This window comes from Rhinatrema bivittatum, chromosome 3, assembly GCF_901001135.1.
Source record: "Rhinatrema bivittatum chromosome 3, aRhiBiv1.1, whole genome shotgun sequence".
NCBI classification, from domain to species: Eukaryota; Metazoa; Chordata; class Amphibia; order Gymnophiona; family Rhinatrematidae; genus Rhinatrema; species Rhinatrema bivittatum.
In genome coordinates this window covers 214,866,462-214,887,338 of record NC_042617.1, presented here as the reverse complement: position 1 = coordinate 214,887,338, position 20,877 = coordinate 214,866,462, and the positions used below count along the sequence as shown (strand labels likewise).

The following is a 20,877-nucleotide window of genomic DNA, read 5'->3' as shown; positions in this document are numbered from 1 at the left end:
TCAGGGGTGAGCATACTTTTCAAACAGGGTCAGGATTATAAAATATGCAAACATATAGAAGATGAGCATGGCAGATATATACTGGTTAAATTGAACTGCGAGGAGAACTATATACCTTAGGAAACATATATGCACCAAATACCGAACAACAGGGCTTTTTTGACCAACTATTACAAAAGGAAGGGGATGGGAACTTGATCATAACAGGAAATTATAATTTGACTATTAACCCTGATTTAGACAACTCGGGAGGTAGTGGAAAGGGGACTGGTCCAGCTAGAAGGAGACTGAAAACTCTCATGAAAAAGTGGCATCTCGTGGATATATGGCGCCAAAGAAACCCAGGAAGCAAAAACTACACTTTTTATTCCAATCCACACAATTCCTACAATAGGATTGATTATTTCCTAGTAGATAAGGTACTGGCAGGCAGAGTCACCCAGACGTGCATAGATACCATCACGTGGTTGGATCATGCCCCTATCTGCATGACGGTGGGCCTTTCCAAATCAGAGTTGGGATTCCCATGGAAACTGAATGATACACTCCTACATGATGAAGCATTTTGTACTTCTCTGCAAACGGAGATCAAGGAATACTTGACCATCAATAATGGTGACCCGGCAGTAGTAGTGTTTGAAGGCAGTAATAAGGGGTCACTTAATCTCCCGAGGAACATATTGTAAGAAACTTAGCCAGAGGGAGAAACAAAAAGTGAAAGAGGAAATAGCGACTTTATCAGAATCCCTCAAACGCACATTATCCAAATCAGTCTATGCAAAATTGCAAATGATGAGAGATATCCTCCAAGGTATGGCTACGGCAGAATTAGTAGCAAAAATCTCACTGGTAATGCAGGAAAAATTTGAGTGGAAAAGCTGACCGTGGGCGTGATCAGCTGCCACAGTGTCCAAGGATCCACCCAAACATCAATAACCATAACACGGTCAGGCCGCATCTGCAGATGATGCTCACTTTTATGATACAATGAACACATTAAGAATGTAAGAACATAAGAAATTGCCATGCTGGGTCAGACCAAGGGACCATCAAGCCCAGCATCCTGTTTCCAACAGAGGCCAAAACCAGGCCACAAGAACCTGGCAATTACCCAAACACTAAGAAGAACCCATGCTACTGATGCAATTAATAGCAGTGGCTATTCCCTAAGTATAATTGATTAATAGCCATTAATGGACTTCTCCTCCAAGAACTTATCCAAACCTTTTTTGAACCCAGCTACACTAACTGCACTAACCACCTCCTCTGGCAACTAATTCCAGAGCTTTATTGTGCATTGAGTGAAAAAGAATTTTCTCCAATTAGTCTTAAATGTGCTACTTGCTAACTTCATGGAATGCCCCCTAGTCCTTCTATTATTCGAAAGTGTAAATAACCGAGTCACATCTACTCATTCAAGACCTCTCATGATCTTAAAGACCTCTATCATATCCCCCCTCCGCCATCTCTTCTCCAAGCTGAACAGCCCTAACCTCTTCAGCCTTTCCTCATAGGGGAGCTGTTCCATCCCCTTTATCATTTTGGTTGCCCTTCTCTGTACCTTCTCCATCGCAACTATATCTTTTTTGAGATGCGGCGACCAGAATTGTACACAGTATTCAAGGTGCGGTCTCACCATGGAGCGATACAGAGGCATTATGACATTGTCCGTTCTATTAACCATTCCCTTCCTAATAATTCCTAACATTCTATTTGCTTTTTTGACTGCTGCAGCACACTGAGCCGACGATTTTAAAGTATTATCCACTATGATGCCTAGATCTTTTTTCTGGGTGGTAGCTCCTAATATGGAACCTAACATCGTGTAACTACAGCAAGGGTTATTTTTCCCTATATGCAACACCTTGCACTTGTCCACATTAAATTTCATCTGCCATTTGGATGCCCAATCTTCCAGTCTTGCAAGGGCCTCCTGTAATGTATCACAGTCTGCTTGTGATTTAACTACTCTGAATAATTTTGTATCATCCGCAAATTTGATAACCTCACTCGTCGTATTCCTTTCCAGATCATTTAGATATATATATATATATATATATATATATATATATATATATATATATATATATATATATTGAAAAGCACCGGTCCAAGTACAGATCCCTGTTACGGAACTAAAGGCATGGAGATTACTAACCTTAACCAGTAAGGCTTGATGCATTTGATGCAACTGCAACATTGCTCTCCGCTTCAACGGCAGGTGAAAAGGGGAATTGGATTCAGACAGCAACCAGCGAGGGCTCTGACATGTATGGTCTGGGGTACTGATAAGCATGGGGTTAACCTGAATGGAGTGGCAGTTACTACCCTTAACAGAAAGCATGGGTTTACTATGCTTAACCAACAAGCCTTGATTCTTTTAATGCAACTGTAACATTGCTCTCTGCTTCAATGGTGGGGGGAAGGGGAATTGGAATCAGACAACAACCAACATAGGCCCTGACTTTTACAGTCTGGGGTACTGATATGCAGACATAAAGGAAAAAAGTACAGAACTGCTTCTGTGGGCAAGTCCATAAGCAAAGCATGTCAAGCAGTAGTGTCTGAATTTTCAAGAAGGTTCACACCCATTAAAAATGTTGCTAGCATGATAACTGCATGAAAGTTATTATGCTATCCTTAACATAAATATGGGGGTAACCTGCACGGCAGTTACTACTACCATAGGAAGCTTGCTGGGCAGACTGGATGGACCTTTTGGTCCTTTTCTGCTGTCATTACTGTGTTAAATGTAAACATATACACTGCATTCATAGGAAACCCGTCCCTCAACAATAACTGAATAGCAGAACTAGGACATGTTCCCATACAACTCACCATACAAAAATTTGGATTGTGGTGTCATCTCAGTAATAGCAACATGAACACATTCTGCTACCAGGTGCACTGTATAATAATGCAAAACCTGAAAAAAAAACCTTAAAAAAATTATCATTGTTTTGGACATTGCATAATGTTTTGTTAAACAAACTAATAACAGGTGACAATAAGTAAACAAACCATATCTTATTAATTACAGTTTACATAATATATACTATATAAGATGCTTCTCATAATATTGTCTAGGGATCTTTAAGCGTAAAATAATAATAATGTGGTGTAATTCTAAATTCCTGTCTTTGCATTTTACATTGACACTTTCTCCAAATCATCCTGATGTGCTAAATCTGGGTAAGTGGGGGAGACAGGATGCAGAAATGTTTTCTTCTTCTTCCTTTGAGCTTTTCTTTGTCTCCAATGATGCAATATTAACAATGTCTTTTATAAGTTCTCAATAGCTTGGCAATGCAGTTGAGAACAAGTGTCTCTTTCAGACTTGATGTATGTTCCAGTTTCTCTCATAAAAGGACTTCATGTACAACATCCTGTATGAATAGCCAAGCTATATGATGCCACTAGCCATATACAGTCATGGCTATAGGCATGGCTATTTTGTAGCATAGCAACAGATGTCTATCTGCAGTATTTTAAAACAGTCACTGACTATATCTATGATTGAAAACAGCATATTGCATGCTATTTCAGATCCTCAGAAATTCTTGTCAATCTCCAACCTACCATTGTCCATTTAAAGAAATGCAGAAACTTAATAAACGTCTTCGGCCCTTTTTGTTATTAAACAGTCATTTTCAGTATATGCATGTAATTTCAATAAACAAACACAATAATCGATTATTCCTTCATTACCCTACAACAGCACTAACTCCAAGGACTCAAACAGCAATAGCCCTATGAAAAGGCAGCAGTGCAACTCCAAAATATTATTGAGAAAATAACAAAAAAGACTGATACATATCTCCATATGCTAGTAAAATAACTTCAGTCACACACACAGAACACAGACAGACCAACTTTCACCAAATACAGAGTAAAAGAACACCGCTCCCTTTAGCCACCCATTGGGCCAGGAAGAAGAGTAGGAAGCAAGAACAGCGTCCTGTCATGTCCAATAAAGGAGAAGTTGGCCAACTCCTGCCCAGGCTGATGAGAACAGTCTTCTGTTGGCCCTATGACACACCTCCCAGGTCCTCATGACACACCAGTGTGACCCGACACATCTGTTGAGAATCGCTGGTTCATACAGCACTAATAGAACTGCATTAGAGGATAGCTGGCATCTTTTTAGTAGCACTGCTTCTAGGTTGATTGGGTGGTAGGGGAAAGAGAAAGTGGGGATTGTTCTGGGATTGGCTTTAGAAGAAGGATCAGGAACCAGATGAGGAGCTAGTGACAGCAAGAGAAGAAGAGAGGTAGGCAAATGGTAGCAGCAGTAGCAGTGGTACAATGACTTGAGTCAACTTGTACTTGCCTTATCTTTTCGTCAAATAGATGAAGCAAGACAACCAAGTGCTAGGGTTGAGTCTTCCAAGATTTGCCCAGCTCTTCTTAAGTATAGGTTTTGAAGATTTACTTTTAGGTATGACCGCCAGTGCATTTCTCATTCTTTTCCAATTTGTAGCCATATTTCTTCATGTATGTTAAGGAATACTAGTTCCTCTTTATCCAACAGGAAAGTTAAGAAAATAGATGTAGAGATAATACTGACGCAATGAGCAGAAACAAGAAAAAATCCTAATGTCCCCAGATATTAACAGGGTTGACCCAGGGAAAGCAAAATGTTCTGTAATTAAAGTGAAAAATTCAGAGGGAAATATATTAAAAACCTTTCAAATTTATGCCAGAAAATTTATAACATGTCCTTTTTTTTTCTTTCTTTAATTATATTGCTTCAGGTTATTAATGAGAGGATATCAGAGGCTTGTTCTGTGAGGCCACAGAGAGGGATCTGCACGGTGTTGAGCTGCTGCCAGGTCATCCTTTCCACTCCAGTCCTCTCCATTGTCTACACTGCAAAGCAGGAACTGCTGGTTAACCTTCTAAGTAAACTGTTCCTCTTGGCCTGCCAGCAGCTGATGATGGAAGAGCCAGTCACCGCACAGATATTTGATGTTCTCCATCTGACCTTGAATCAGTACATCCTGAACCAGAGGCAACAGAGCAATCCAAACTGGACATTTAACCTTGTGATCACAAATCTACTCCAGCCCTGCCTGCTTCTGAGACACTTGCTGATTATCAAAAATTGGGTCAAGGAGGATGACAGAGTACGTCACCACCTGAGTAGAGAAGTCCGAAATAAAATTGAGCTCATGCTTCAGGCAGGAATTTTTCCAGTTGAGCTCTTTCCATCTTATAAAGAGGAACTACTGTCATGCACGCAGGCACAAGAAAAGAAGAAAGGACCTTTAAGAACACTATTCACACCTGTCAGTATTCTACTCACCAAGCTTGGTGACCGCACCACCTGTGAGACATACTTGCATTGTGCCATGGTGGCAAATTCTGTGCCCATGTTATACAAACTCTTCTTGGATTCTTACTGCAAGGAGGGGAATCAGCTGGTTGCTTCTACATGTTGACCAGGCTCTGTGGCTCTGCCCAGCTCCCTGTCTTGTGTGAGGAGGAAGGGATACTTTCCTCTCCAGTAGAGTGGAATTTGGCTCTTCTTGCTGTGGAGCAGCTTTTGATCTCTGTGCTTGAGCATGACATCTACAATGTTGCTGTAGACTGTATACGGCATCAAAAGGTTCAGTTCCAATTCTACCGCAGACTGGCAGAGGTGCTCATAAATAATCCCCAGGCCTCCATACCAGCTTGGTTTCGGTGTTTGAAGATCTTGATTGTACTGAATCACTTGATTGTGGAACCGGACTTGGATGACCTGGTGGCATCAGCTTGGATTGATGCAGATGTCACTGAAGTGCGACTGCAGAAGGCACAAGAGATCCTGATAAGTACTTTGTTCCAGACTTATGCCAAACTTCACCAGTTTCCCAAGATGTTTGAGGAAGTCTTGACTGTGATATGTCGCCCAGCTGCTGAGGAGCTACGACAGCCAGTTCTGACAGCCAGTCTGACCACTAAGCTCTGTGAATGCCTCCTTGAGCTTACCCCAAATCAGATTCTGGATATCTGGACCCTGGTACTGGAGAAGTGTCAGACCCTAATCCTTCCAGATATTAGAGGTGATTATGATGTAGCACTGAAGCTGTTATCGGTGAGTTCCGTGCTGCATACCATTCTGTTCAACATGAAGAGCCTGAACAATATCACCCCAGTACCTGTAATCCACCGCACTCAGTGTCTGATGGATAGTATGAGGGAGGAACTAGTAAAGCCCTTATTGCATCTACTTAGGGATCATTATTTGGTAGAAGACCCTCCTCGTTGGCTGGAGAAGGTTAGTGACTCGACTCTTCTCCTCACCTATACGTGGGTGGAAGTTAATACTATGCTAATTCTAAACTGCAGTAAGTATGTTTCGCCTATTTGCACATCAGCAATACCTGTGCTTACAGACTCTTCTGCTGGGAATTGGGATTTTTCAGTCCTTCTTCCTGATGTTAAAGGCTGGGATAAAATAGTGAGGCTGTCGAGCCGGTTTGATTCAGCAAGTAAATATTATTTGGAACTGCTCATGCTTCAGAAAATGAAAAAGATTTTAATGCAAGCCAGTTTTCAAAGTGAGTCCAGTATCACAACTCTGCAGCATGCTGCTGCCTTCATTCTCCATTCTGGAACAGCAAGTCTTACCAGGGAGGATATCGAGCCTTGGCATGGTAGTGCAAGCATATTCAATTTTCTTTCCTATCCAGTTGCACATTGGCACCTTATTGTCTCAAATGTCACAATTCTAATGCCATATCTCTCTGCAAATGACTTGAACTTTATAGCAGACTTGCTGCTGAAGACATTACCAACAATACAAAACCAAGAACATGTTGTAGATCAAAGCACATTGATTACACTGGAGAAGGTATCAGATAGTGTGCTACATAGTCCTATCCTCCCAGAAATCCAGGCACTGAACTGTGCTTTTATAACCAGTATAATTCGACAGTGTAATAAAATGTTGTGTGCCACTTTGCAGAATGTTTCAAATCAAGTGTTTTATCAACTTTCAGCAGATGACTTACCTTGGCATGAAGAGTTCATATCTTGCAGAACAGATGATAAAGTGCTGATATCATACCAAAACAAACAATCAAAGGATGAACCATCCATATGCTGGACAGCAATAAGAAATGCTGCTCAAAGTATATTGTTACTGGCAAGAACAGGTTCCCCTGCATGTTTGCTAGAATGCCAGATTGACAGTCTGTTGAGTTTATTAGAAATCATTTCTGATTTGACACCTGACAGTTTATTGCCTTCAGACAGTGCCCGATGCTTCCTTTTGCTGTTATCTTTTGCAACCAATACAACATCTGATACCTCTTGCAGTAAATTGAAAGCTCTTCAGTTTTTGATGAAATCTTATCATCTCCTTACATGCTTACAAAGTGGGAAATATTTTAATTCTGTTTTTAAAGTGTTGCATGCCAGTGACATTCTAGAAATTGTCATGAACACACTATTTGAAGCAAGCCAGGACTTGGCTAGCTGTGGGGACACACCATACTGGTTGGAGTTTCTCCAGACTATCCAGACCTTCTTAGAAAGTTTCCTTCACATAATCATTGAAAGAAGAAAAAGTGTTCGCCTGAATCTAGTAAAATTTACATCCTTCCTAATTAAGTGCAAACCTTGCATGAATGCCACCTCTAGCAGACCACTTGAAAAAACTGGAATCCTCAGATGGAACATCTTCTTTTGATGGCACAGAGCATATTGTGCCGTGTTACCATGTCTCACTTCCAAGAGCAGCAGAAAAAAAAACCCATCAACCACAGAAACACTGTCTACTGTGTTGAAATCAACTGTTCTTCACATAGGAGGTGCTCTCCAACATTCCCTCAGGAGCAAAACCCATGAGCAAATGGTGCCTTCATTCTATGTTTCTTGTGTCACCACTCTGCTGGAATCAGAGCTGAGCCAGCTGAGCATCAGCATTAGAGACAACACCCCAAAGAAATCTGACACATCAGATGGACTGGTGGAGCTCCAGCACATTGAGCTATACAGAAGTTTTTGCTCTCAGATCTTGAAGAAACTTTACTCTGCAAAAGAGAATTTTCCGTTTCTGAAGTCTGCTTTGAGGTTTTTGACTGTATTCTGCTTGGTACCAGATAAGAATTTAAGAGAAGACAGCTTTATTATTGCAGTATTTAGTACCTTAAAAAAAATACTGGCTGGTATGTATGTATATTCTTCGGAGCTATGTAGAAATAATTCTAAAATAAGTTTGAACTGTTTCATTTTGAAAAAGTTTGCGGATAGCAGCCCTGTGGAATACATTGACTGTCAATCACAGATTACTTAGTCTCAGTTTTTAGCATTGGGTATAATTTGCTTTTCTTATGACGGTATTAGGTTTTGGCCAAGATAAATGCAGGCAGACATGAGAATACTAAGATGAGTTGGGATAAGTACCTGAGGAATTCTCACAGGTCGATACAGTAAAGTGGGGCCGTGGTTACCCCACTCCTAACCCGCTTTCTACTCACTTTCTGGCCGCGTTAGCCCTTCCTGCGATACACTATCCCCTTTAACCTACTCTTACCGCCTCTTTAAGTCACCGGGTAACCCATTCCGCACGCGGCATGTATATTAGATGTAAACCATTGAATTAGCTATTCCCTCCCATACAGTAACGTGCGCCCCGACTATCGCCTTTTTAACCTGGAGTTTAGCCGCGCGTTTAACCTGCTAATTTACTGCCTACCCCTACCCCTGCGTTAGAGGCAGGGGTAAGGGTAGACAGCAAACTTTCCCCCAAAAAGAAACCTAAAAACCTAAAATCCCCTCCTCCTGAAGCTACTCGACATGTTATCAACTTACTTTTTGTTGCTTTCAGCCCCTTCAACCTTCTCTGGTGTCCTCTGGAGGGGGCAGCCAGCGGCGAAAGCGGCTTGCAGCGGCCCCCCCGGTCCCGGTTCTCCTGGCTCTCGACGATGTTCCCGCAGGTACTCCAGCTCGACTTCTGGCTGACAGCTACCCCCCCCCCCCCCAAAAAAAGACTGCTGAGTTATGGCCTTGGAAGCGAAGCGAACTTTCATGGGCTTGAGCGTCCAAATTGACGGGCGCTCAAGCCAATGAAAGCACAGGGACGGCCGTGACGTCACGCCTGCCCGTCCCTGTGCTTTCATTGGCTTGAGCGCCTGTCAATTTGGACGCTCATGCCAATGAAAGCACAGGGACGGCCGTGACGTCACGCCCGCCCGTTCCTGTGCTTTCATTGGTTTGAGCGCCCGTCAATTTGGACGCTCAAGCCAATGAAAGCACAGGGACGGGCGGGCGTGACGTCTTTTTTTTCCCTTTGGCTGCACCCGTGCTCTTCTTTTAATTTCTTGGCCGCTGGTGACGTGAGCGCTGGAGGCAGCCCGCTGTCTCCTTTTATTTTCTGCTGCCGCCTATCTCGGGTCCAGTTGTGGGCCGTGGTCTCCTTTCCCTTTCTTTGGCTGCACCGGCCTGGGCTACGGAAGGAACCCGCAGTCTGTCACGTCACGGCCGTCCCTGTGCTTTCATTGGCATGAGCGCTCGTCAATTTGGGAGCTCATGCCAATGAAAGCACAGGAACGGCCGTGACGTCACGCCCGCCCATCCCTGTGTTTTCATTGGCTTGAGCGCCCGGCAATTTGGATGCTCAAGCCAATGAAAGCACAGGGACGGGCGGGCGTGACGGCGCTCAAGCCCAGGAAAGTACGCTTGGCTTCGGTTTCAAGGCCGTAACTCAGCAGTCTTGGGGGGGGGGGGGGGGGGGGGGGTAGCTGTCAGCCAGAAGTTGAGCTGGAGTACCTGCTAGAACATCATCGAGAGCCAGGAGAACCGGGACCGGGGGGGACACACCGCTGCAAGCCGCTTTCGCCGCCGGCTGCCCCCTCTCCGGAGGACAGCAGAGAAAGCTGAAAGGGCTGAAAAACAACAAAAGGTAAGTTGGCACATGTCGAGCCGCTTCGGGAGGAGGGGATTTTAGGTTTTGAGATTTTCATGGGTTAAAGTTGGGATCCACTTCCTGGTGCCTGTCATTTCAAATGTCATTTGAAATGACAGGTACCAGAGCACCCAGGACACTGTATAGGTGCTGTATTAAGCGCCTATACAGTAAAATTGGTTGCGCGGGGCCTAACGCTTCCCCTAGCGCTTCGCAGACGCAGCTTGCATTTGCATGCCATTTCAATAGAGTATCGAGCGGTATGTGATCAGGACAGTGCTTGGGGCAAACGAGGTTCGCCCGGCACTGCCGCACTCTTTCTAACGCGTCCTTACTGTATCGACCCGTAAGTCACCGGGTAACCCCTTCCGCACGCGGCATGTATATTAGATGTAAACCATCGAATTAACTATTCCCTCCCATACAGTAACGCGCGCCCCGACTATCGCCGTTTTAACCTGGAGTTTAGCCACGCATTTAACCTGCTAATTTACCGCCTACCCCTACCCCTGCGTTAGAGGCAGGGGTAAGGGTAGACAGCAAACTTTCCCCCAAAAAGAAACCTAAAAACCTAAAATCCCCTCCTCCCGAAGCTACTCGACATGTTATCAGCTTACTTTTTGTTGCTTTCAGCCCCTTCAACCTTCTCTGCTGTCCTCCGGAGGGGGTAGCCAGCGGCGAAAGCGGCTTGCATCGGCCCCCCCGGTCCCGGTTCTCCTGGCTCTCGACGATGTTCTCGCAGGTACTCCAGCTCGACTTCTGGCTGACAGCTACCCCCGAAAAAAAAGACTGCTGAGTTACGGCCTTGGAAGCAAAGCGAACTTTCATGGGCTTGAGCGTCCAAATTGACAGGCGCTCAAATTGACGGGCGCTCAAGCCAATGAAAGCACAGGAACGGCCGTGACATCATTCCTGCCCGTCCCTGTGCTTTCATTGGCTTGAGCGCCCGTCAATTTGGACGCTCATGCCAATGAAAGCACAGGGTCGGGCGGGCGTGACGTCTTTTTTTTTCCCCTTGGCTGCACCCGCGCTCTTCTTTTAATTTCTTGGCTGCTGGTGACGTGAGCGCTGGAGGCAGCCCGCTATCTCCTTTTATTTCCTGCTGCCGCTTATCTGGGGTCCAGTTGTGGGCCATGGTCTCCTTTCCCTTTCTTTGGCTGGCACCTTCCTGGGCTACGGAAGGAACCCGCAGTCTGTCACATCACGGCCATCCCTGTGCTTTCATTGGCATGAGCGCCCGTCAATTTGGGCGCTCCTGCCAATGAAAGCACAGGGACGGCCATGACGTCACACCCGCCCGTCCCTGTGCTTTCATTGACTTGAGCGCCCGTCAATTTGGATGCTCAAGCCAATGAAAGCACAGGGATGGGCGGGTGTGACATCCTTTTTTTTTCCCCTTGGCTGCACCCACGCTCTTCTTTTAAATTCTTGGCCGCTGGTGACGTGAGCGCTGGAGGCAGCCCGCCGTCTCCTTTTATTTCCTGCTGCCGCCTATCTGGGGTCCAGTTGTGGGCCGTGGTCTCCTTTCCCTTTTTTTGGCTGGCACCGGCCTGGGCTACAGAAGGAACCCGCAGTCTGTCACGTCACGGCCGTCCCTGTGCTTTCATTGGCATGAGCGCCCGTCAATTTGGGCGCTCAAGCCAATGAAAGCACAGGGACGGGCGGGCGTGACGGCGCTCAAGCCCAGGAAAGTACGCGTCGCTTCGGTTTCAAGGCCGTAACTCAGCAGTCTTGGGGGGGGGGGGGGGGGGGGGGGGTAGCTGTCAGCCAGAAGTCGAGCTGGAGTACCTGCTAGAACATCATCAAGAGTCAGGAGAACCGGGACCGGGGGGGGGGGACACCGCTGCAAGCTGCTTTCGCCGCCGGCTGCCCCCCCTCCAGAGGACGGCAGAGAGGACGGCAGAGAAGGCTGAAAGGGCTGAAAAACAACAAAAGGTAAGTTGGCACATGTCGAGCCGCTTCGAGAGGAGGGGATTTTAGGTTTTCATGGGTTAAAGTTGGGATCCACTTCCTGGTGCCTGTCATTTCAAATGTCATTTGAAATGACAGGTACCAGCGCACCCAGGATACTGTATAGGTGCTGTATTAAGCGCCTATACAGTAAAATCGGTTGTGCGGGCCTAACGCTTCCCCTAGCGCTTCGCAGACGCGGCTTGCATTTGCATGCCATTTCAATAGAATATTGAGCGGTATGTGATCAGGACAGTGCGTGGGGCAAACGAGGGTGCGCCCGGCACTGCCGCACTCTTTCTAACGCGTTCTTACTGTATCGACACGTCAGTGAGGAGAGAGTCCAAAAAATCCAGGTGAGTAGAATATGTAGTTGGGCCAGGTTGAGGTAAAACAGTAAAATAGTAGATAATACAGATAAGGATCTTTTGTCCCTCCTAGTTTAACCTGGTTTTCTTTCCCAGTTGTTCAAGCATGACCACCTTCACTATTCTAGCTGTATCCATTACAATTAGTTCTCCCCAGCCCCTGTCTTCCCTCAGGCTGACAGCCATAAAAGCTTGACCACCACCTGTTTTACAAAGTTGTATTTGATTTTTCTGCAGCAATGTGAATTGGTGTTTGTTTTAGTAATATGAATTAATTATGTGTTCTTTATTGTAACACACCCCAAACTTACTGGAATGGGTAGGTAAGAAAATATTTAAAATAGTTTATGTAAGAGTATATCAAAGCCTTGTTGTGGTTTCATGTTTGATCTTGCCTTTTATTCTTGGAGCTTTCATAATAACATATAAGATATGCCATGCTGGGTCAGACCAAAGATCATTGAGCCCTGCATCCTGTCTTACAGTGGCTAATCTGGTCACTAGGTGGTACTTGGCAGATGCCAAAGTGGTGATCCAATTTATTTAGTTAATAAATTTCTAGACCACCTAATTAGCTATCACTCTAAAGGCATTATACAAATTAACATATTTAAAAAATAAAAGAACCAAAATTATGTAAAATAACACATAATTGATAAAAAAATATATAGAAAGGACTATGATCCTAAAACCTGCCACTCATAAATTAATTTTAATAACAAGAAACAGAGCAGTATCCAATCATCAAAGCCTGCAGGAAATAGCCAGGTATTTACTTGATTGCAGAATTTAAAATTATTTAATTAAGAATTATTTCAGATTTGGGGAGCCACTACTGAAAAAGATCATACTAGCATAATGCTTAAATTGCATTTTCTGATTCCTAGCTGAGGACAACAGGCAGCCCTGAGAAGATCTTAAAAGGCATCACAGAATATTCCAACTCATCTTTTCCCAAAAGTAACTGGAACCATTGCCCCTCATAACTCTGAAAGTTGCAATTAGTAATTTAAATTTTGCTCACTCCATAGTTGACAGCCAATGAAAAAGATAGGAGTTGCTCTTTTCCTTCTGGATTTCCCAAAGATTAAACATGCAGCCTTGTGTAATAACTATAGCCTATATATATAGATTTCTTTTGTAGGCCAACGTACAATATGTAGCGGTCTTTTTCAAAACTTTATTGAAGTGGAGACATATGTATTCTTAATGCCCGACTCTGACCGAGTTTCGCCATTAACAGAACGGCTGCCTCAGGGGCTCAAGTATATTTGGACTCAGGTTGAAGCAACTATGTTCTTGTTAATCCAAGTGTAATCCGCTGTAATGATGATTCTTTATATTTTATTCACAAATCATAATCTTGTTAATGCGGTGTGTTTATTGGACCTCCAACTCAGACATCGCATTGGTCTTGCACTGCAGCTAAAGAAGCTTCTGCTCCGCACTCAGATGCTCGTCCCCACTCTGACTAGCATTCGGAGTAGTTGGTCTACTGTTTTTAGGGACCATTGATCATAAAAGGACTAAACTGGCATGTTGTTTCAAGCTGGAAGTAAGGTCTTCTGTACAACTGAACCAATATATGCAGCTATCGAAAGATTGGAGTCTAAATACTTATAAAAACATAATTTCCATACTGGGTCAGATTGAGAGTCCATCAAGCCCAGTATCATGTTTCCAACAGTGCCCAAATAAGGTCACAAATACCTGGCAAGATCCCAGACAGTAAATAGATGCCATGCTGCTATTTCCTAGCGTGTAGCAGATGGACTCAGGACCAATGGGTATAGTGTGCTCCTGATAGCAGTTGGAGACTGAGTCAGATTTGAATCTGACGTCAGCACCAGTACATATACCCGTGCAGGAAGCTCTGCTCTTCAGTATTTCTCAGTCTCCATAGCAGTTCGGGACTCTATACACTCTTGCTCAGCGTTGGAGTATTCAAACCAAAGAAGAAAGAAAATTCCAAACAAAGAAGAAATCTTACCTCTCCAGACGAGCCCCACTCTCCTGTGGTGATACCTAAGGGTCCCTCCCCCAGTTGAGAATTCCTGAGGTGATTTCCGAGATCCCTCAGAGGTAGGCCTAGGTCCGGCAGCCGGTTCCCAGTGTGGACTTAGCCCCCGGCAACAGGAGCGGCTGAGAGGCCTTGGGTGCAATACCGAGCTCAGCGGTGAAGGTACTTTTCCCTCTCCCCCCGCAGCCGGAGACCACCCGGAATGAGACCGGGAAATGCCGAGACAAGGTAAGGTAAAAAACTTTCTCTAAGTCTCCGAGGCTCGGATAGCCGCACAGATTGCCAGCCAGCGTCTGTACCATCGGGTTGATCAGCCCAGTCCAGGCTAGACCCCAATCCGATACGAGGGCCCTCCCACGTGGAGACCCTCCGGGGTGGTCGCCATCTTGTTAACGTGGTCACTGACGCCATTTCCCCTTGATCGCCGCTCTGTCCGCCTAACTGAACCGTGCGCACAGAGACGAGCTGGGTGCACAAATTACTTGTACGCACAGCTACGCGCACGAGGATGCTGGGCACACATCTACCCGCTCAACTGTGCCAGGCGCACAAGTTAAGGCAGTGTGCACATCTTCAGCACACCGGAGCACATAACTAAGCCTCCCGGCGAATACATCACACGCACAGACCGGGGTTTCAACGACCTACGCGCACAAACCATGGACCATCGGCCAAGAAAACCAAGGCACAAGCCCTCTGCCCAGCCTGCCACATAAGAGCGGTGCAGCACGAGGAGGTCATGGCCCTCTGCCTACAGTGCGAGGAGGCTCTGGGAGAACCAGGACAAGCCCCTCCACAGCCAGTAAAGGAATCCGGATCCACCATAGTACAGCGGACATCTCTATACCCAGCGCGACCCTCCCCCAAACGGGGCCCCCGGGGAACGCAGCGGCTTTCAACCTAGACCCAGGATCCTTCTCCTGTGTAGAATTCTTTAAGGGTCTACACACCTTTGTCCACATGCAACTGGCGCCACCGATGACACAGACACATTCTCCACCAGAGGACCCTAGCCTCTCAGGGCCCTCTAGGCCTCCCAGAGATGTGCTTCCTCCGGCCAAAAGCCTCACCATAGGGGACACAGACACCTTGGACGAAGATCAAGACTCCCTGGAGGAAGGGGAAATCCCTCCAGGAATGGAATCTTACCGAGCTACCAGATCTCGTGTCTCTCAGCTTGAAGGAGCTCGCCATCCCAAGCACAAGTGCCACAGGGTAACAGAAAGACAAACCCTCTCATAGAAGGGCTCAGTCAGGCCTCCCACCATTGCCCATTGATCAGCCATACAACAGCTGATCAATCTAGAATGGGATGCCCCGGAGGCCAGTTTCAAAGGGGGATGGGCACTGGAAGCCCTATACCCACTGGAACCCTCAGCCAAAGATCTCCTAGTGTTCCCTAAAGTGGACGCCATGGTCTGCGTGGTCACAAAGCACACTACCATTCCAGTCGAGGGAGCAGCGGCACTCAAGGATGCCCAGGACAGACGTCGGGCATCCATCCTTACAGTCATTCAACATATCAGCTATGTCACTGCAGATTGCGGCCTGCTGTGCTGTGGTGACACGCGCCTGCTTATCAATGACCAGGAACGCCACCACGCCCGTTGAAGCACTAGAACCAGCAATATCCTTCCTCACGGATGCAACCTCTGACCTGGTACACACCTCACCCAGGGGCGTCTCATCCATAGTGACAGCCAGACGGCAACTCTGGCTCTGAAGCTGGTCAGCCGATGCAACTTCCAAGACAAAACTCACGAGAATGCCCTTTAAAGGAGCCTTCCTGTTCGGAAGCGAACTGGAGAAGTTAGCTGACAAATGGGGCGAATCTCCAGTACCTCGGCTACCGGAGGACAAGAACAAAAGACGCCAACGCCCCTCTCCCCGATTACCTAAGGGCAGAGGATCACAGCATTTTAGACCCTAGAAGAGTACATATCAAGCACCTTGCCCCGCAGGCAGGGGCCAGTCCTTTTGGAACTAACACAACAAGAGGGTAGCCGGCTCTGGCTCAGGCCCCAGCCGCACCCCACAATGAGAATCAGCCGACCCATCCACAGGAAGAAGCCATAGGGGGCAGGCTTGCCCTATTCTACCAAAGATGGGTTGAGATAACAGCGGACAAGTGGGTCCTAACCATCATTCGCGAGGGATACTATCTGGACTTCCACAACATCCCTCCAGATAAGTTCGTGAAATCTCCTTGTAACGTACCCTCCAAGAGGACGGCAGTGGAAACCATGCTGGCCAAATTGCTCGCCCTGAAGGCCATAACGCCAGAGCCCGCGCAATAGCAAAATACTGGGCACTATTCCATCTATTTTATTGTCCCCAAGAAAGAGGGAACGTTCCGGACCATAGTGGACCTCAAGTCAGTCAATCACTACCTGAGGGTACCACACTTCCGCATGGAAACCCTTCGCTCGGTCATAAGGGCGATACAGCCGGGAGAATTCCTTACATCCCTGGACCTATCAGAAGCATCACGAGCATCAAAACTTTCTGTGTTTCACGATCCTGGACTACCACTACCAGTTCCGGGCACTACCCTTTGGGCTAGCCACAGCCCCCCGGACATTTACCAAAATCATGGTTGTAGTGGCGGCGACACTGAGGAAAGAAGGAATCCTCATACATCCATATCTGGACGATTGGCTGATCAGGGCAAAATCTCCAGAGGAAAGTCATCAGGTGACCAGCAGAGTCAAGACTACTGGAGAACCTCTGGTTTGTCGTCAACACAAACAAGAGCTGTCTGCAGCCATCCCAATCTCTAGAATACCTGGGAGTCCAGTTCGACACCAAACAAGACAAGGTCACTCTTCCTCCTACAAGGAGAAGAAAGCTGATGAACCAATTACGAAACCTGCTAAGAAGTTTCCGCCCCAAAGTATGGGACTACCTCCAAGTCCTCGGCCTCATGGCATCAACCCTGGAAGTGGTCCCATGGGCAAGAGCTCACATGCGACCGCTACAGCGCTCCCTCCTGTCACGATGGAACCAGACCTCCCAGGACTACTCCGTTTGCCTCCAGCTCCCAGAGGATCCGCAGAACCAGCTCCAATGGTGGCTAAAAGAAGACCATCTGAGCAAGGGAGTAAGGCTATCCTCACCGACCTGGATCTTGCTCACCCCGGACGTGAGTCTATGAGGGTGGGGAGCCCACTGCCAGGAACTGACGGCCAAGGGGCAATGGGACAAGGAAGAGTCGGGAAGGAACATCAACCGACTGGAAGCCCGGTTGGTCAGACTAACCTGCCTACAGTTCAGTCACAGTCTCCGGAGCGAATCTGTCAGAGTCATGTTGGACAACGCCACAACAGTTGCCTACATCAACCGCAAGGGGGGAACCAGAAGCTAACAGGTGTCCCTGGAAACAGATCCCCTAATGGCGTCAGCGGAAGCAAACCTACAAGGGATCTTAGCCTCCCATATCGCGGGAAAAGACAACGTCACTGCGGACTACCTCAGCAGAGAAAGTCTAGACCCAGGTGAATGGATGCTGTCGACCACAGCCTTCCAGATGATAGTAAACCGCTGGGGAACCCCAGCCATGGATCTCCTGGCAACCCGATCCAACCCCCAAGTTCCCAGCTTCTTCAGTCGCAGACGAGAACCGCAATCCCAAGGGATCGATGCCCTCGTCCAGACCTGGCCACAGGAAGACCTGGTATACGCCTTCCCCCCCTACCCCCCCCCCCCCCCGTGGCCTCTACTGGGTGGGATCATCCGCATGATAGAACACTACAGGGGGCTAGTACTTCTAATGGCCCCGGACTGGCCAAGAAAGCTGTGGTACGCAGACATGCGAAGACTCGTGACGGGGAGCCCTCTTACCTCTACACAGGGATCTGCTCCAGCAAGGCCCGATCCTCCACGAAAACCCAACTCGATTCTCTCTTATGATCTGGCCATTGAGAGGACATGCCTGAAGAAGAGCGGATACTCGAGGGCGGTGATTGACACCTTGCTCCGAGCACACAAGTTCTCCACATCGCTAAACTACATACGAATATGGAGAATATTCGAAGCCTGGTGCGAAGACCGCGACTTCCTTCCACAGACAGTCAAAATTCCCATGATCCTGGAATTTCTACAGGACGGCTTACAGAAGGGGTTGTCTCTCAATTCCATCAAGGTTCAGGTGGCCGTGTTGGCCTGCTTTGGAGCCAAAGTGGAAGGCATCAGCCTAGTATCTCATCCGGACGTCTCCCGCTTCCTGAAAGGGGTCAAGCAGATCCGACCACCTCTAAAGTGGCTGGTACCCCTATGGAACCTCAATCTAGTACTAGACTTCCTAGCGGGAGCCTCCTTCAGATCTCTCTGCAGTCTGTCCCTACGACTCCTAACCCTGAAGACTGCATTCCTAGTGGCAATACGTTCAGCCCGTCGCATCTCTGAACTTCAAGCACTATCCTACCGAGAACCGTTCCTCAGGTTCACACCGTGATCCATACATCTACGCATGGTCCCCTCCTTCCTCCCAAAAGTGTTTTCTCACTTCCATCTAAACCAAACCATCTCGCTGCCATCTCTAGACGAGCATAAGGACTCGGACTCGTCTGCGCCATCTTAACCTCAGCAGACTCCTAGTCCGATACCTGGAAAGGTCGGAATCCATACAAAAGACGGACCACCTATTCGTCCTTCACAGCAGGAAGTAACAAGGGGAAGCGGCGTCGCAGGCAACTATAGCTCGCTGGATCAAAGAAGTAATCAAGGCAGCCTACGTTGAGGCAGGCAAGCCTCCACCTCTACAAGTCAAGGCCCATTCCACTAGAGCCCAGGCAGTGTCCTGGGTGGAAACCAAGATGCTGTCACCCGCCGAGATCTGTCAGGCGGTGACATGGTCCTCCATTCACACCTTCTCCAGGTTCTACCGCCTGAATGTTCAGGCTCGGGAGGACACAGCATTTACAAGAGTAGTACTAAGTGGGCCACATTCAGCCTCCCACCTGGTTTGGGAGTAGATTTTGTTCATTGGTCCTGAGTCCATCTGCTACACGCTAGGAAATGGAGAAAGTACTTACTTGATAATTTCGTTTTCCTTAGTGTAGACAGATGGATTCATTATCCCGCCCACGGCTGCCTCATAATACGGAAACCTCGGGTGACAATCCCCCAGAGCAAGATAAGCATGGGTAAGCCACGCTTCCCTTCTGCTAGGACACCCATAGTTACCGATGTTGGCGTTTACCGGTTGAGGGCACTGGCGGTCTCCAGCTATAGTCCACGTCAACCAGTTCAAGTTAATCACATTTATCAAGTTATTCAAATTAATCAAAGTTAACCAAGTTAATCAAATTATCCAAACACACAAATATCCACAATTGCTTTTCGAGGAGAATACTGAAGAGCAGAGCTTACTGCACGGGTATATGTACTGGTGCTGACGCCAGATTCAAATCTGACTCCGTCTCAAACTGCTATCAGGAGCACACTATACCCATTGGTCCTGAGGCCATCTGTCTACACTAAGGAAAACAAAATTATCAGTTAAGTAATTTCTCCATTGCTCAGTGATAAGTAGTAGCTATTCACTAATTGTGCTTGGTTAATTACAGTTTATGGATTTCTCCAGGAACTTGTCCAAACCTTTTTTAAACCAAGCTGTGCCAACTGCTTTAACCACATTCTTTGGCAATGAATTCCAGAGTTTAATTGTTCATTGATTGTAAAAATGTAATAATATTGGCTGCTAGGTGGTCCTTCTGCCAGCAGGAGCCCTCACTGGGCCAAGTTCAGACATGCTGTAGCCTCCACCTTAGGGACTGCATGATGCAGCAAGGCCAGCCCTATAAAAGCCTCCCTCACTCTCAACTCAGGGCCTCATCTTCGAGTTGCTCCTGCTCCTTGCTGTTGCCACCTGAGCATTTGCCTTGTCATGTCTAAGGTCTTGCCTGTGTATTCTTTGCCTTGTTCTTGCTCTATTTAGGCCTCTTGGTGCTCCCAGTGACATCCCTTGCCTGGGTGTTCCCGTCTTCCTCTCTATCTGTGTCCCTTATTTCCTGCAGGCCTTCCAGTGGTGGTCCTGTTTGTTGTTTGTCCTTGTTTGTTTGGTTCTGTCTCGCTTATCTTTGCCCTGTTTTGCTTTGAACCCTTTTCCAGTTTTGCCTTGCCCTGTAGCCTGTCCCTGCCTTGTTCCTGTCTGCTGGTGTACCATCAGCAAAGTACTGCCAGCCACCAGAATCTGCAGACTCAACCTAAGGGGGAGGTGGCCAGTCAGGCAGAAGACCATGTTTTTGACCCTTACACCCCTTCTTCTCCATGACTGCTCTTCTGGTTCTGACCTCAGTATTTTCCTGGATCTGGTCTGCTGCCTGCCTCGATCATCTGCATGTTCTTCAGTTCTTCCTGCTTGCCACCTGCCCTATCCTTTGGCCTCTTTCCTGATACTGCTGCTTGCCACCTGCCCCTGACCTCTGGTATGCCTGACGCCGTCTGCTGTTGTGGGATTCATCGTCATCTAGAGACCTATACCTAAGTCCATCCGGGCCCGGTACCCAAGAACTCAACCTGTGGGGAACGAGGGCTGGTATTGGTGAAGGTCCTGTTGGGTCTTCACGCCGTGTGTACTCACCTCTGACGATAAGGACCTACAGGAGGTCTCCTCCTGTAGGTAGTGCCAACCTCGTCTCGAC

General features: G+C 47.1%; 2 protein-coding genes across 3 annotated transcripts in view; both read left to right on the top strand.

Annotated features, from left to right (window-relative positions):
• Window positions 1-20,877, top strand: part of LOC115087243 (unhealthy ribosome biogenesis protein 2 homolog) — a 253,889-nt gene that overhangs the window by 82,119 nt on the left and 150,893 nt on the right. Inside the window, exon 1 of one of the 2 annotated variants that reach the window (XM_029594180.1) lies at window positions 7,819-8,156. The exons of the other annotated variant lie outside the window; for it this stretch is intronic. Within the exon in view, the coding sequence (XP_029450040.1) occupies window positions 7,841-8,156 (316 nt within the window). The 5' untranslated portion in view covers window positions 7,819-7,840. Of the gene's footprint in view, window positions 1-7,818; window positions 8,157-20,877 lie in introns of those variants that run through there. 2 annotated transcript variants of the gene reach the window in all.
• LOC115087239 (unhealthy ribosome biogenesis protein 2 homolog) lies at window positions 5,301-7,862 on the top strand. Its single transcript, XM_029594169.1, is given in 2 exon segments — window positions 5,301-7,642; window positions 7,645-7,862. Coding segments are annotated over 2 exon segments (2,400 nt in total). The 5' UTR covers window positions 5,301-5,434; the 3' UTR covers window positions 7,837-7,862.